Genomic DNA, 15,985 nt, shown 5'->3' with positions numbered 1-15,985 from the left:
TTGAACTTAAGAAATCACCTCAAAGTCTGAGGTGTTGAAAGGTGAAGGGGAAAAAAGAATCAAACCCATATCTTAGAATTGATGACACACAGAGTGGGAGACAAGGACTGGACTGAGGCACACATTTCCATAACACACATTTCTTTGGGAAAGAAGCCAAAGAGAAATGTATGTAAAAACATAATGACAATTGTTTTAGGGAGCAGAAATGTTGTTGGGACAAGACTCAGAACTGGGTATGTGCTCAGAACAACTGTAGGCCAGGTTAATTAGGATCTTTGATGGGAGGACTATTATTATACTAGAGTCCATTAGAAAGAGGATCTGTGTCAGTCTGTAGGCCCTGTGAAGTCATTAATTTGTACTGAAATAGTCACACCTAGCTCTAAGCCCACTGCATTAGTCTTAGAGATCCACAGAGAAACTTTTTCAACTGGTTTCTTATTCCCAAAAAACACCTCCAAGGAAGTGTGGAACCCACATGGTCATTAAACCAATTGGTATGTTGTAGGGTTGATTTTTGTTGTTCTTGTTTTTTATTGTTATAGGTTACACTGTTCACTGATGGACACCGGGGATTTAAATAAGTTTTGGTTGCCATGGTAGGCCTGGGATTCTGTCAGGTGGATACTGATAACTCTAGTCAAAAGGATTCTATCCTGGGGTGCCTGGGTGGCTCAGACGGTTAAGCTTCTGCCTTCGGCTCAGGTCATGATCTCAGGGTCCTGGGATTGAGCCCCACATTGGGCTCTCTGCTCAGCGAGGAGCCTGTTTCCCCACTCTCTCTGCCTGCCTCTCTGCCTACTTCTGATCTCTGTCTGTCAAATAAATATATAAAATCTTTTTAAAAAAAAGATTCTATCCTATCATGTTTATATTCATAATTATAGTGTAATATTTTCTCTGCTTATTTATATTTATATTATATTATTTATTGTATTTTGAATGACTGATTTGGACTATTGCTTTTAACATTCTAAATTTCCAATCTAATCAACTGTCTGTATAACTGAGACCTTCTATATTTTGCTACTTTGCTATCAATAAAGAGGAGTTCTGCTTAATAATAGAGCCATACAACCGGAAGCCTAGAAGATAGAATGCTCTTAATTGTCTAGCTGCCTGCATTGTCCGAACCTAGTTTGTTGGGCACATATCGTGGAGATGGAAGAACAGTTGTCTGTGGCAGAAAGCCCAAGATGGCATCTCAACTCTCTTTGCTTTCCTACACAACATAGAATCTCTGGTCTAATTTCTCGAGAGAGAAAACTACCCTGACTAGAATGCTGACAGGGTAGTGTGAGACCTGGGGAAGTTAGAGAAGTATGGACTCTATAGAGAAAGTACAGGGCAAAACTGCAGGCTGCTCAACAGAATATAATAAATTGGAAACGCTATTGTAGGAATTGGTCTGGCTACCATTGTGCAGAAAATAGACAAGAGTAGACAGGGAACTTACAGTTTAAAAACAGGTCACACAAAAGCAAAACACTGACATCAATCAATCAGAAAGTACACCATGAGAGGAGCCTGGCTGGCTTAGTTGGTAGAACAGGGGACCCTTAATCTCAGGATTGTGGGTTCAAGCTCCATGTTGGTCAAGGAGACTGCTTAAAAAAAAAAGAAGGAAGGAAGGAAGGAAGAAAGAAAGGAAGGAAGGAAGGGAGGAAGGAAGGAAGGAAAAAAGGTAGGAAGGAAGGAAGGAAAGAAGGAAGGGAGGAAGAAAGAACTGTGATATAATGCTGAGGAATTTCCCAATGAAATTAATATTGTTGAGTATCTACTATGTGCTAGACTCTATTGCTGAGGGTATTTTTCTTATCTCATCTAATCCTAAAATTAACTGTAAAATAGGTATGGCTACTCTCATTATTCAGATGAAGAATGTAGTTCCATGAAATTATGTAATTTTCCCAATGTCATTCAGTTTCTGGGTGGTAAAACTGGGATCCAAATCCAGACTGACTGATTTCAAAGCTATTGCTCTTTCCGCAAAACCAGATAGTCTTTGTACTCTAAAAACTGCAACATATTGCTGAGAGAAATTAAAGGATACCTAAATAAATGGAAAGATGTCCACATCCATGGATCAGAAGATTTAATATTGTTAAAATAGCAATACTACCCAAATTGATCTACAGATTTACACATTCCCTATCAAAATCCCAGCTAGCTTTTTTTGCAGAAATTGTTAAGTTGATCCTAAAATACATACAGAAATCCAAGGGACCAACAATAGCCAATACAATCTTGAAAAACAACAAAGCTTAAGGGCTCACACTTTCCAATTTCAAAACTTACCACAAAGCTACAGTAATCAAGACAGTTTGGGGGCACCTGGTTGGCTCAGTTGGTTGAACCTCCAGCTGTTGATTTTAGCTCAGGTCATGCTCTTGGAGTCAGTAGACTGAACCCAGTATTGGGCTCCACACTGGGGGCAGGGCCAACTTAAGATTGTCTCTTTCCCTCTCTCTCTGCCCCTCCCCTGCAAAAGTCCGGGACTGGCAAAAGGATAGACATATATGAATCAATGGAATAGAATTGAAAATCCAGAAATAAACCCTTAGGTTCATGGCCAAATGATTTTTCAAGAAGAGTGCCAAAACAATTCGAAGTTGGACCCTTACCTAACACCATATACAAAAATGAACTAAAAATGGATCATAGAGGGGCATCTGGCTGGCTCAGTGGGAAGAGCATGTGACTCTTAATGCCAGGGTTGTGAGTGTTCAGGCCCTATGTTGAGTGTAGAGATTACTTAAAAACAAAACAAACAAACAAAGAAAAAAGCTACAAAGCTCTTAGAAAAAAATATAGGGGTAAGTCTATGTGACTTTGGATTAAGTAATGGTTTCTTAGATATTAAACCACTAGCACAAGCGATAAAACAAATACTTTCAAGTCCATCAAAATTTAAAAGTTTTATGCTTTAAATAGTACCATCAAGAAACCAAAAAGACAACCCTAGAATAGGAAAAAATATGTGAAAATTATATATCTGATAAAGGCCTTCTATATAGAACATAATAATAATACTTATGACTTAGTAATGAAAAGACAAATCATCCAATTTTTTTCAGTTCGAAAATATGAAAAAACATACCCCTGATCACCACTAATCAAAAACAATAAAATATCAGTTCACACCCACTAGCTAAACCGGTTATAAACAAAAAACAGAAAGTAACAAGTCCTGCTAAGGACAGGGAAAACAGGAACTTTCCTACGCTGCTGGTGGAATGTAAAATGGTACAGCTGCCTTGGAAAACAGTTCGACAGTCCCTCAAAAGGCTAAATATAGAGTTACCATATGGCTCAGCCATTCCATTCTTATGTATAAATACAAGAGAAAGGAAAACATATGTCCACACAAAAACTTGTGCACACTTGTTCACAACGGCATTATTCATAATAGCCAAAAAGCAGAAACAACTCAAATATAGCAACTGATAAATGGTAAACGACATGCAGTACATCTTTACAATAGAATATTTTTTGGGCATGACAAGGAATAAAGTACTTGAATCTTGAAAACATTATGCTAAGTGAAAGAAACAGCCCCAAAAGACCACATATTGCATGGCTCTGTTTATATGAAATATCTACAGTAGGGTAATCTATAGAGATAGAAAGCAGATTCATGGTTGCCTGGGGATGGGAGATTTGTGGAGAAATGAAAAGTAACTGCTGTATCTATGGGATTTCTTTTTAGGGTTATCAAAATGCTTTAAAACTGACTGCCATGATGGTTGCACAGTTTTGCGAGTGTATTAAAAACCACTGTATTGTATACTTTAAATAGGTGAGCTGTATGGTATTTATCTTAATAAAGATGTTAAAAAGAAAACCCTAAATCGCCTCTGTTTACATTTTCAAGCAGAGGTCCAAATATTGAGTTGACAACTAGTCATTCCGTTTCCCCTTACCATCAGTATTTTCAGATTATCTTCTCCTTTCTTTTCTTTTTAAAATTATATCAGTACTGAGGAATTGAATCATGAGGCTCTGGTTAGATTCTAGAGTTGGGTTTTTGTTTTTATTTTTTTCTTTTTTAAGATTTATTTATTTATTTTAGAGACAGAAAGCATGTGATTTGGGGATGGGGCAGAGAGAGAGAGAGAATCATCAAAGAGACTCCCCACTGAGCGTGGAGCCCAATGGAGGGCTCAATTCCAGGACCCTGAGACCACGACCTGGGTGGAAATCAAGAGCTGGCCACTCAACTGACTGAGCCACCCAGGCAGTGGCTTGATTCTTTAGAAAGTCTGTAAACCTAACTCCCAATCCCTGTTGAGCTTTTATCAGCCTAACCCTATGGATCTCCGTTTTCTCATTTGTGAATAAAAAAGATTGCGCAGATGATCTCTGAAAGTTGTTCCTGTGACACTAAAAGAGCTTGGACTGTCAGTGGAAGTGCTGGCTTTCTTTTTCTCCTCAGAGCCAGTCAGGGGCGCCTGGGTGATTCAGTCCCTTAAGCGTTGAGCATCTGCCTTCAGCTCAGGTCATGATCTCTGGATCCTGGGATATAGCCCTGCATGCCTGCGGCTCCCTACTCAGTGGGGAGTCTGCTTCTCCCTCTCGCCCCTGCTGCTACTCTCTCTCACTTTCTCTCTCTCTCATAAATAAATAAAATCTTAAAAAAAAAAAAAAAGACCCAAACAGACAAAACCTGATATGATTTCAATTCACTTAGAGGATTAGCAGGGTCAATTACGAAAAACCTCTAACAGATCTTTGTATATAGAGAAAGACAACAGATGCATAACAATGTGAGTTTAACATTGTGGAGGTCAATTACCTAGGAGTCACACTAGAACAGTTAATCAAGTCTCCAGTAGTTGTATTCATTTCTTATTTCTACCCTGTTTATAAATGACCAATCAAGAAAATTAGAAAAACATATCCAAGTAGGGGGAGGGGGAGCCCAACCTTCAAAGATAATCACTATTAATTTTTCCATGTGTTTTCTTCCAATAATTTTGCCCTGTAGTTTGTTTTTTGTTTTTTGTTTTTTTTTTCACTTAACACTATAAGCATTTCTCCATGTCACTAAGTAGTTCTTATAAACATCATTTAATGCCAGTGGAGGTTTGTTTAACCATTGCCTTATCACTGGACAGATAGAATGCTTCCAGTTTTCCCTATGTGAAGTAATGGTAAAAAAAAGATTAATATCTTTACACAGAAAGCTTTTGGTATTTAGATTATTTCCTGGAATAGATTCCGGTTCCTAAGAATTAAAATTAATGAATCAAAGGACATGACCATTTCATAGCATTTTTCAAGAAGTTGTACCAATTCACATTTATATTGAGACATGATGTTATTAATGTAATTCATGTACCAGGACCCACAAACTGGAGGTTGTCCCAGGCCAAGTTACAAATCTAAACTTAAGTCAGCTTGCACAGGAACACCTGTCAAGGAAACCCAACATACACCAATCATAATCATCCAACTCAGCTATAGCTAGCTTACCTTATCCTAGAAAACAGGACCTCCTAGCCTTATAAGGAAATCCCTGACATAGCTAACCATGCTGTCCTTCTATGGCTCTGCGAGGCTCGCTCTTGTCCCAAATCCCTCAGGAAGAGCATTCTATCACTTGTGAAGCACCGTACTTCCCTAGACATACATAGATTGTTTTCCCTTGAATAAAGGACATCAAACTGATTACTAAATTATTGTAGTTTTTTCATTTGAGAGGGATAATTAAGATAGATTTAGTGTGCTACAACGTATAATTTAAAACCTGAAATTTCTAAGTTAGGTTTTCATCATTGAAATATTTATTGGGGCATCTGTGTGGCTCAGTCAGTTAAGGATCTGACTCTTGATTTGATCAGGCCCTGCATCGGGCTCACACTCAGCATGGATTTGGCTTGTCCCTCTCCTTCTGCTCCCCTTTCCACCTCTCCCGATGAGTGCACATGTGCGCTCTCTCTCTCAAATAAATAAATAAAAAGCTTTAAAAAAGAGAATTATTTACTTATTTATTGTTCATTGTCTATATATCCCCATTAGAATATAAGCTCTACAAGGGCAGGAATCTTGGTTTATCGATATATCTCAAACATCTAGAACTGTGCCTGACAGATGGAAGACATTTAAATATTTGTTTCAAGAACAAATGAAATAAGGAAAAGTTTATTTTTTAATAATTGTTATTATCAGTTCCAACACTTAAGAGGCAAGTTTCAATTGCTGGTTGTAACAGCACTGGAAAGTGAAAATGTTCCTATATCCATCATTCTCTGGTATTATTTATCATAATACAATTGAAGCTTTAATCGTTTATCACATGCTTACTTCAAATACAAAATTTGCATTCCTTAGTGCCCATATGTAGCAGAACCTACTAGTTCCCAATCTAATTTCAGTTTCTCTTGCTTTTTTGAAGACAATGCGCTCAGCAAGAAGACCACATCTCCCTACGGACAGGTGTAGAAATGACTGGTGGGATATACATGGACATTTTTGGAAGTCCTTTAAGGAAAGCTCTTTAAAATAAGAACAAATAGCTGGTGTGGTCCTTTGTTTTTCTTCTGCTACTTGCTGCCTACAATGTGTACGTGATAGTTCCAACAGCCCTATTTTTTTTTTTTTTAAGATTTTGTTTATTTGTCAGAGAGAGAGCACGCACACACAAGCAGGAGGAGCGGCAGGCAGAGGGAGAAGCAGGCTCCCTGCTGAACAGGGAGCCCGATGCGGGGCTCCATCCTAGAGTCCTGGGATCAAGCCCTGAGCCAAAGGCAGACGCTTAACTAACCGAGCCACCCAGGCGCCCCTCAACAGCCCTATCTTGTACAATGAGGTAAGCTGAAGGATGGAAATTCTGTTCAATGGATGATAGAGCAGAAAAATATAAGGAATTTTTGCAGGATTCCTTTTTCTTCAGTGCCTGTGGTTCTTGTCACGCCACTTCAAGGATTGAAGGGGTAGACCAGACAGAATGGTAGGCAGCAAAGCAAGGTTTATAGAGTGATAATACAAAGCTCCTGAAGAGGAAGGGAACTCAAGAGTGCAGCCACTGACAGTTTCTAAGTCTAGTGGGTTATTATGGGCTTGTTAGTGTGTTGTTTTAATCTGATTAAACTCTGCATGCCTGTCATCCAATCAGGTCTTTGTCATCCACCTATGACGTAGGAAAGGGTGGAGGGCTCCTTCCAGGCTGGTGTAAAATCCTTTTAAGGGTGGTTTCCTCTTAGGGTAGGGGCCCCTTGTTCCTGCTTGCCTTCCTTCCGGTTATCCATCAGAATCAGAAGCTCTGGTGACGTGGAGAGGTAAAAGGAGATTTCAAAACGGGTTGAGCAAGCCTAAGAGTTTCTTTTAATTCGGGTCAGGAGGCCATAAGGGAGGAATTTATGCACTTCCTCATCAGAGAAACCATGAACTTTTTGCCAGCAGCAGGCCTTCTGTCTGGACTTAACTCTGTCCTCACCAGGACACCTGAATCCTTCCTTTACATTTCTCTCTTCTAAAGGAGGCAGCACAATTTGGGGACCACTTACCATCTCTCTTTTGCATGCTAACCCAATCAATTCCAGTTAGCCTAGTTTCAATCCCCGTTTTGCATCCAGATCCTAAATGAGAGCTGCATTCATGGCCTTTCATCTTAGTAACTCTGCCCCTTCCTTAAAAAAAAACTATATGTAGGGGCACCTGGGTGGCTCATTCTGTTAAGCATCTGCCTTTGGCTCAGGTCATGATCCCAGGGTCCTGGGATCAAGCCCTGTATCAGGCTGCCTCTACCTGCCATTCTTGTGCTCTCTGTCAAGTAAATAAATTCTGCCTACTTGTGCTCTCTCTGTCAAGTAAATAAATTTTTAAAAATCTTTAAAAATAAAAAAAATTTTTTTTAAAAGAAAAATAAATAAGGAGAGGGGGACTCGTGTGGCTCAGTTGGTTAAGTGTCTGCCTTCGGCTCAGGTCCTGATATCTAAGTCCTGGGATCTAGCCCCAGGGCAGGTTCCCTGCTCAGTGGAGTCTACTTCTCCCTCTGCCCCTCCCGCTGCTCCATTTCTCACTAACACTCTCTCTCGCTACATAAAATCTTTTTAAAAATAATAAATAAATAAAAATAAGGAGAAATCGACCACATCTCCAGCCACACCAGAGTCTCTGTATTGCCTGCTTTTGACCTCATTCCTCTCCTTGGGTCAAAATGGACTCCAACTGCTCCTGCTCCATCTGAGCTCCTGCACAGGCAAAGGGACAAATGTGCCCCCTGCAAACAGAGCTGCTGCTCCTGCTGCCCCGCGGGCTGTGCCAAGTGTGCTTCGGGCTGCCTCTGCCAAGGAGGCATCGGCAAGTGCAGCTGTTGTGCCTGACATGGGTGAGAACCCATTCCAGATGTAAACAGAGCAACATGTACAAACCTGCAGTTTTGAAAACATTTTTCCATTTTACCCTGTTTGCTACATTCCTGTTTCTAAGAAACATGTGAATCATAATAAAAGTTGGTGAGCGAAAACAATAGTAAAATCCTTTGCTTTATGTTCTTATTTTTTAAAGAATAAGATGCGGGCTTCTTATTTCAAGCTATTGCTATTCATAAGAAAGAATATTGGATCCATAAATAGGAAGCAGGGAATACTAATAATTTCATACGGCATCAGTGGACCTTACTTCCACGAATAAGACCATGAAATACCTCTGGATGTTAGAACACAGGAATAAAGAGGAAATCTGATGGTGAGGCCAAGCAGGGTAAGAGATTAAAATCTAATTTCTGGTCATGGACTACTGCAAGAGTTTGAGTGTCCATTACGGAGTCAAAGAAAACAGGGAAAGGTTTTTGAAATTTGCTTTTTTATTTATAGCTGTGTAAGTCTGTCCTCCAAGAAGTAGAGGCCAAGAATAATTAACTGTGAAAACTAAACCGGCCACCCCCAGAGTCTACAGTAACCTAATTTACTGTTCCAAGTCTTCATTAGCATAACTTTACTCTCTCAGGATACTCTTGCCCAGGCAAATGGCTTTACTGTTCATTCCAGAACTTGTTCGAAAGATCATCAACTCTGCAATAGAAAGCATCAACATTTTTCCTACCAACACTCTTCTCACTCCTGGTCTCCTAATCCTTCCCTTGCCATTTCCACCAATCCTAAATCACAGTCATATCACAATTTGTACCTAATAGCCTCGTTGACAGTCCTACTTTAAACCAAACTTCAAAATCTCCCTAAAAACAGGGCTCGCCCTTCCCCCTTTGAGACACAACAAAGCTCTGTTGAGATGGTAATTCTTCTGTTGGAGACAGTGAATAATAAACTCAGTTTTATCTTGTTGGTGATATTTGGGAACAGGTATTTAATACATGCAAAAGTTCTGTCAGGGCAAGGTCTGTGAAGGAAACCGGAAGGGCCTGGAGGAGGCTGAGAGAACTGCATCCTGCAGAAGGTCTGAGGCAGCATACAGGTAACTTGGGAAGGGAGGAAAAGGAAAAAGGAACGTTAGATGGCAATGCAGTTCTCAGAGAATCTCCTAAGGCCAGTGTGGGGTTACCGAGCCAATTCAATTACTTCTCAAAGTAGTCCTACATTTTGCAGGAACCCGACTGCCTTGGTGCCCCTGGCAAGCTCAGTACCCATCAGCTGCACTGTGGGAAGCAAGACCCCAGCACCACAGCGGTGGTGGGAGTCAGAGCAATCACACCTTTGCAGTCACAGCAGATATAAGAAAACACATTCTCCTGACTCAGGATGCCTGATGATTCCAGTCTCTGAAAAGACAACTTATAAAAATGTGACCTTCTGAGAAAAAACATGTAACAAATGAAAAGATTCCAAAGGAGTCTAACATAGATTTTTGAGTGAATATATTAGCTATAAAAAAATCTAGTCAAAGCAACTGGGATTTTTCTGCATTTTCAAATATGCTCAAAACATTATCAGTTATTAAATTCAGTTTATTGCGGCATGTGGGTGGACTCGGTCGTTTAAGTGTCTGAATCTTGATCTGGGCTCAGGTCTTATCTCCGGGTTGTGAGTTCAAGCCCTGCGTTGGGCTCCATGTTGGGTATGGAGCCTACTTAAAAATAAATTTAGTTTACTAATTCAGTTATTAAAAACTAAGGAATAGGGCGCCTGGGTGGCTCAGCGGGTTAAAGCCTCTGCCTTCGCCTCCGGTCATGATCCCAGAGTGCTGGGATCGGGCCCCACCCCCGCATCAGGCTCTCTGCTCAGTAGTGATCCTGCTTCCTCCTCTGTCTCTGCCTGCCTCTCTGCCTACTTGTGATCTCTGTCAAATAAATAAATAAAACCTTTAAAATTAAAAAAAAAAACTAAAGAATAACTTACAGTAATAGAATCTGAGAGTTCTTACTACTTTGTTTCATTTTGTTTGACTACTCATCAACGGATATATTTCCAGTCTCTGACAGTGCTATGGGCTGAATTGTGTCCCCCAAAATTCATAGCTGAAGCCATAACCACCAACATCACTCTATTTGGAGATAAAGCCTTTAGGAAAGTATTAAGGTTAAACTGATGAAGGATAGTTGGAAGGTGGGCAGGCAGGGACAAGGGGCCCCCATCCTAAGAGGAATCCATCTGTAAAAGGATTTTACACCAGCCTGAAAGGAGCCCTCCACCCTTTTTCCCTATGATAGGTGACAAAAATCTGATTAAATGACAGGTGCAGGGAAGGTTAATCAGATTAAAACAGTCAGCCAACAAGCCCATAAAAACCCCTAGACTTGGAAAATCTGGTGGCAAACCCCACTCTCCTTGGGAACCTTGTACTATCACTTTGCTCTATCACTTTGCTATCATTCAATAAACCTTGCTTGGCTGCCCACCACTGTCTGGTCTACCTCTTCATTCTTTGAAGCGGCGTGACCAAGAACTGCGCGCACTGACGGAGAAAAAATCCTGTAACAAAATGAGGTCATAAAGGTTGCACCCTAATCCAAAAAGACTGGTGGCCTTATAAGAAGCAGAAGAGAGGACGCTTGGCCGGTTCAGTTGATGGAGCACGTGACACTTGATCTTGGGGTTGTGAGTTTGAGGCCCACATTGGGCATACAGATTACTTAAAAAAAAAAAAAAAAAAAAAAAAAAAAAAAAAAACAGAGGGAGAAAGATTTCCCCTGCCCTCCAGCCTGCAAGTGTGCTCTTCTGATGCAGCTTCGCTTCAGACAGCTGATGTTAATAGACAGAGATAATAACAGAACTGCTGGGCAAACAGGGCTAAGCAGAGAGTCTCAATAGTTTTTCAACTACAGTGTCTCCTGTGTTTACTGGGCATCTTCTCCTCAACTTATATTTTGAGGCTGCTCCAATCTTAAGAGAAAAAGAAAACTCACGTGGTGCTTTATCCCACTGTTTTTTATAGGTCTCCTGCCTTCCAGTCCCATTAACCAGCCATCTGATTTCTTCCACCATGACCACGCCTACCTAACTGTAAAAGTCAATGGATTGAGTCCCCACCTTGATCTCTTGGGAGCATTCATCATTGCTACACCCATCTAGAAACTTTCTGTCCCCTTACTTCTATGACACCAATCTCTCCTTGTTCTCTTCTGACCAAGTTTCAACTCCTTCTTCCTTCTACCAATCTTTAAAGGTACTTGTCTCACAGGGATTTCTTTCTCTCTTTCTTTTAAGATTGTATTTATTTGTCAGAGAGCGCGCACAAGCAGGGGTAGCTACAGGCTGAGGAAGAAGCCGGCTCCCCGCTGAGCAAGAAGCCTGTTGTGAGACTTGATCCCAGGACCCGGGTTGGGATCATGACCTAAGCCAAAGGCAGCTTGCTTCACTGACTGAGCCACCCAGGCTTCCTGCTTCACAGGGATTTCATCCTTAGTGCTTTTCTTATCTCACTCAAAAGTCTTTTCGTGAGTGACCTCACTATCCATGGCTTCAACTCTGGAGCTCTTCTTGAAAGTGTTTGGCCCTGACCCTGTTATGGACTCCAAGTCCCTAGTTTTTGTTTGTCTACAAAGTCACTCCACCTAGGTGTTCATGAGCACACCACAATTAAATGTTCTGACCTTAACTCAGTGCTTAAGAGGAGCATTTCCACCTGTTTTCCTTATCTGGCACTGTTATCCACTACCTAAGTCACACCTAGACTCTGTCTTCTCCCTCGACCTTTAATCTGTCACTCAACCCTGTGGTTTCTTTTTCATACTTCTTAAACCCTTCTCTTTTCCACCATCACTGGCCCTAATTTATTTGCTGGAAGTGGAAGAGAGATGTCCATCAGAATCACCTGTGTAGTTCAAAAAAAAAAAAAAAGATTAATAAATAAGCATGCTTGCACTCCCCCTCCTCCCGAGATTCCAAACCAGCATATGCTCTTTTTCACCTGCACTGTTCTGATTCTTCCCAGGTCTCCAGTCCACCTTCCACACTGTTGACAGGATGATCTTTCAAAACACAACCTAAATAGTGCAAACTATCTGCTTATTTTTTCAGCGGTTCTTCAGAACCCTCAGGATAAAGTCCAAACTCTTCTGAAAACCCTTCACACTTTGGTTCTTGCTCACAGCCTTCCACCTCATCTCCTGCCACTCCCTTATGGGCACTCTGCACTCAAGCCTTATCAAAGTGTGGTACTTTCTGTTCCTGGAGCATCCCTCCTTTCTTTGCCTTGCTGTTTTCAGTGGATATCATCCCTCATCCCTTCCTGCTTAGAAGTCACTGTGTTCCAAATGCCTCTTCTGTCTTTTCCAGGCAATTAGGCATTTTCTGTGTTTCCACGGTATCTTGTTCATATCATAATTCTATATTTATTATTGGATAATTATATTTGGTTTTACACAATGTCTCACCCACTAAACTGTGAACAGACTGTTCAGTTCATTATTTTGTGCCATAATGTAGAGCCTGCACATAATATGTACTCAACAAATGTTTACTGAATGAATTTTTGAAGCAAGTTTTATGTTTTTCTGATTGCTTAAAGTGTACAGTGTTTAATGTGTCATAAAAATAATAGTACTGACCCATTCTCAGGATAGAATTGTCCTTTGAAATCCTTTTAATGATGACAGTTTATATTTGAACAGTATTTTTAACTTTTCAAAGCATTTTTCCCCTAACACATTTATTATGAGTATTTCCAAACATAGGGGGAAATAACAGTGAACACTCACATACCCATCACCTAAATTCTAATTTGACATTTTGTTGTACTTGCAAAACACTTTTTATGAGCTAATTTTATTATCACCCTTTATTTTATGTAATGACTAAAGTATGGTTCTATGTTTTATAGATAAGGAAACTGAGACCAAGAGGGCTTAATGACGGGTGCCTGGGTGGCTCAATAGGTTGAGCCTCTGCCTTTGGCTCAGATCATGATCTCAGGGTCCTGGGATCTGGCCCTGCTTCGGGCTCTCTGCTCAGTTGGGTAGCCTGCTTCCCCCTCTCTCTCTGCCTGTCTCTCTGCCTACTTGTGATCTCTGTCAAATAAATAAATAAAATAAAATAAAAAGAGGGCTTAATGACTTGATAAGGAGATTATCTCCTAGAGTTGCGATCAACTGGTGCCAGCTGACTCATCCATACTCTCTGAGTATTGGATATATAATCAGGGTCTGAAAAAAATTTTTAATATTCTTGCTAATGAAAAGCTTCCAATGCCACAAGATAAGAGAATCAGCAAAATCATGGGAAAACCAACAAGAAAACATTTCTAACTTATAAGTCATCCAAAGAGGAATCCAGTCTTGGGCCACCCTCCCCCTCACTCTACTTCCATTCCTGGTTAGTCGTTTCCTACCCGATGGGAGATGTTTCTTCCATCCATACTTTTCCAGTACTAGATACAGATCTAGAATATCTTTCTTCTCAGCTGGTCTACTGTCTCCTGCCTTTTCATGTGCCAGAGACACATGATCTCCAATTAAAACACGACCCTGATCATATCTTTGTGTGGCTCACAAAACTTCAATCTCTGCCAGCCGCACCATAACCTATCTAAGCAGCTGTCTTCTTACTCCTTAGCTTCCATCCTACATAACTAAGAATTGTTTTTTCCCCCGAACACACACACCCAGGGCTTTCTTATTTCCTTTCTTCTTGTATAAATAACCACCACTCCCCTCCCAAATTCCAGGTTTGTTAAATTCTAGACCTCCTAGTCATGGCCCAACTCAAATGCCAATTCTAATATACTTTTGAGAATCCTCAAGACTTTTTTTTTTTCTCTAAACATTTTTTTTTAATTTCCAATTTTATCTTTTTCTTTTTTCCTCAAGCCTGTTATGACTTCTAATGCCAAGCTTGTGGCTCTTGTGGCACTAATTTTAATCTACCTCGTAGAGCTTTATCGTCTGATTTCTCTTGCTACCTTCTGCCCCCTTTGCTGGAGTATAACACCACTGAGGAAGGGGACGTTGTCATAGTCATCATGGCCCTTGCACACAGTGGGTGCTTTATATGCTTAATCTATTTAATTTCACTTAACGCAACCTGTGTTTCCGAAGGGATGGGGTGGATGCCTTTTTCTGTATTCACACTTACATACACACTCACACACTGATACGGTCTTCCACCTGGACACACACGTGTCCCTAGGGCCACAGCCCTGAACGGTCTCGGGACACTCAGCCTGTGGGCGCTTCCATTCCAGCCAGCGGAAGGGGAGGCTGCATTTCTATAAAACACTCTAACAGATACTTATTACTTTAGAATTCCTACAGCCTCCACCCTACAAAGAATTTAAGATCTTCTTCCTGTCGAAATGGTATCACCCTGAGTCCGGGAACCCCAGCCTGGTCGCGCCAGGGTCCGGTCCCACGGATCCCCCCTCCTGGTCTCGCTTGGTCGCGCCCGCTTTGTCAGCGCGCGGCGCTCGCCGGTTACCCTCCAGCTCTCGCTAGCCAGCAGCAGACGGCGCCGCTGCTGCCCCAGCTGCTGTTGCTCGTCCATCTCGGGCTCGCCTGCCCAAGACTGCCCCTAGGCCTGCGCGGGGCGACGAGGACACGGAGAGCGTCCGCTCGGACGGCTCCCGAGAGTCTCTTTGGTTCGCTGGCCTCAACCTCGGCCAGGCTCCGCTCCTCCCGCGCGTGAGGGGCCTCGGTGGTGGCGGCGGCGGCGGCGGCGCCCGGCATGTATCAGAGCCCGCGGCGGCTCTGCTCCGCCCTGCTGCAGAGAGACGCGTCCGGCCTGCGCCGTCTCCCCACCCCCGGACTGCGCCGCCAGTCGCCTCCGCCGGCGGCCGCCCCCCGGCCCGCGTCCCCCCGGCTCCTGGTGGCGGCCTCAGCGGCCTCGGGCGCCGCGAGGTCGTGTTCGCGAACAGGTGAGTGCACGACACTGCGCAGGAGAACGCTGCGGCTCGGAGCGCGGCAGCCGCCTGGAGATGGCGCGGAATGAATGGGAAGTCCCGGGCTGCTGGGGTGTGGGTCAGGCCGAGAAGCGGGTCCTCCCCTCCTCCCTTTTCCGCTTTCTCCTCGCCCTACCTATCCTGGGGCTTGCACGTCCTGTAAGAACTGGAACACTGTTCGGGGTCCCGTGTGATCCTTGGATGCGGTGCCTTTGGCATTTCGCGTTCCTGACTTCGTGCTAAATCTGCCCCTTCCGAGGCCGCAAATTAACTTGTGTCTGTTTTGTCTGTTTTACTTCTTATTGCGCTAGATTTTGCGTGAAAAAGTCACCTCAAGTGATTTTTTTAATCATGTAACTTGTATGATTTAGATGTTACGAATTTTTTATTAAGTCCTGTTAATCGTATAGTAACACACATTTACTTGTTTTACATTTATTTGGATTTTTTTTGAGCCTTCCACTCTTACTACTTAGTCTGTGTCCTGTATACCTGGCTTAAGATCTTGTAAAGGCGATGCCTTCCGCTAGTCAAGAGCCAATTTTATACATCACCTACCCTGGACTTTTCCCTTTTGTGCTTCTCTTCTTCTTTTCTTCTCTTCTTCCGTTTCTGCTGGAGGACACCTTACTGTGTCCACAAATTACGTATAAATTAATGATACTTTTAAAAATGAGAAATGAAGGTTCTCTTTCAAAAGTGGCAATTC

General features: G+C 42.0%; 1 protein-coding gene across 1 annotated transcript in view; it reads left to right on the top strand.

Annotated features, from left to right (window-relative positions):
- Positions 1–14,850: 14,850 nt before the first annotated feature.
- The window catches only part of LOC111149080 (nocturnin), a 30,110-nt gene continuing 28,975 nt past the window's right edge, over positions 14,851–15,985 (top strand). Inside the window, exon 1 of the mRNA XM_022505987.1 lies at positions 14,851–15,252. Coding sequence (XP_022361695.1) covers positions 15,063–15,252 — 190 coding nt within the window. The 5' untranslated portion in view covers positions 14,851–15,062. The remainder of the gene's footprint in view (positions 15,253–15,985) is intronic.

The sequence above is a fragment of the Enhydra lutris genome, unplaced genomic scaffold (assembly GCF_002288905.1).
Source record: "Enhydra lutris kenyoni isolate GAN:26980312 unplaced genomic scaffold, ASM228890v2 scaffoldscaffold21, whole genome shotgun sequence".
NCBI classification, from domain to species: Eukaryota; Metazoa; Chordata; class Mammalia; order Carnivora; family Mustelidae; genus Enhydra; species Enhydra lutris.
The sequence above is the reverse complement of the archived record's forward strand: the minus strand, read 5'-3'. Positions and strand labels throughout refer to the sequence as shown.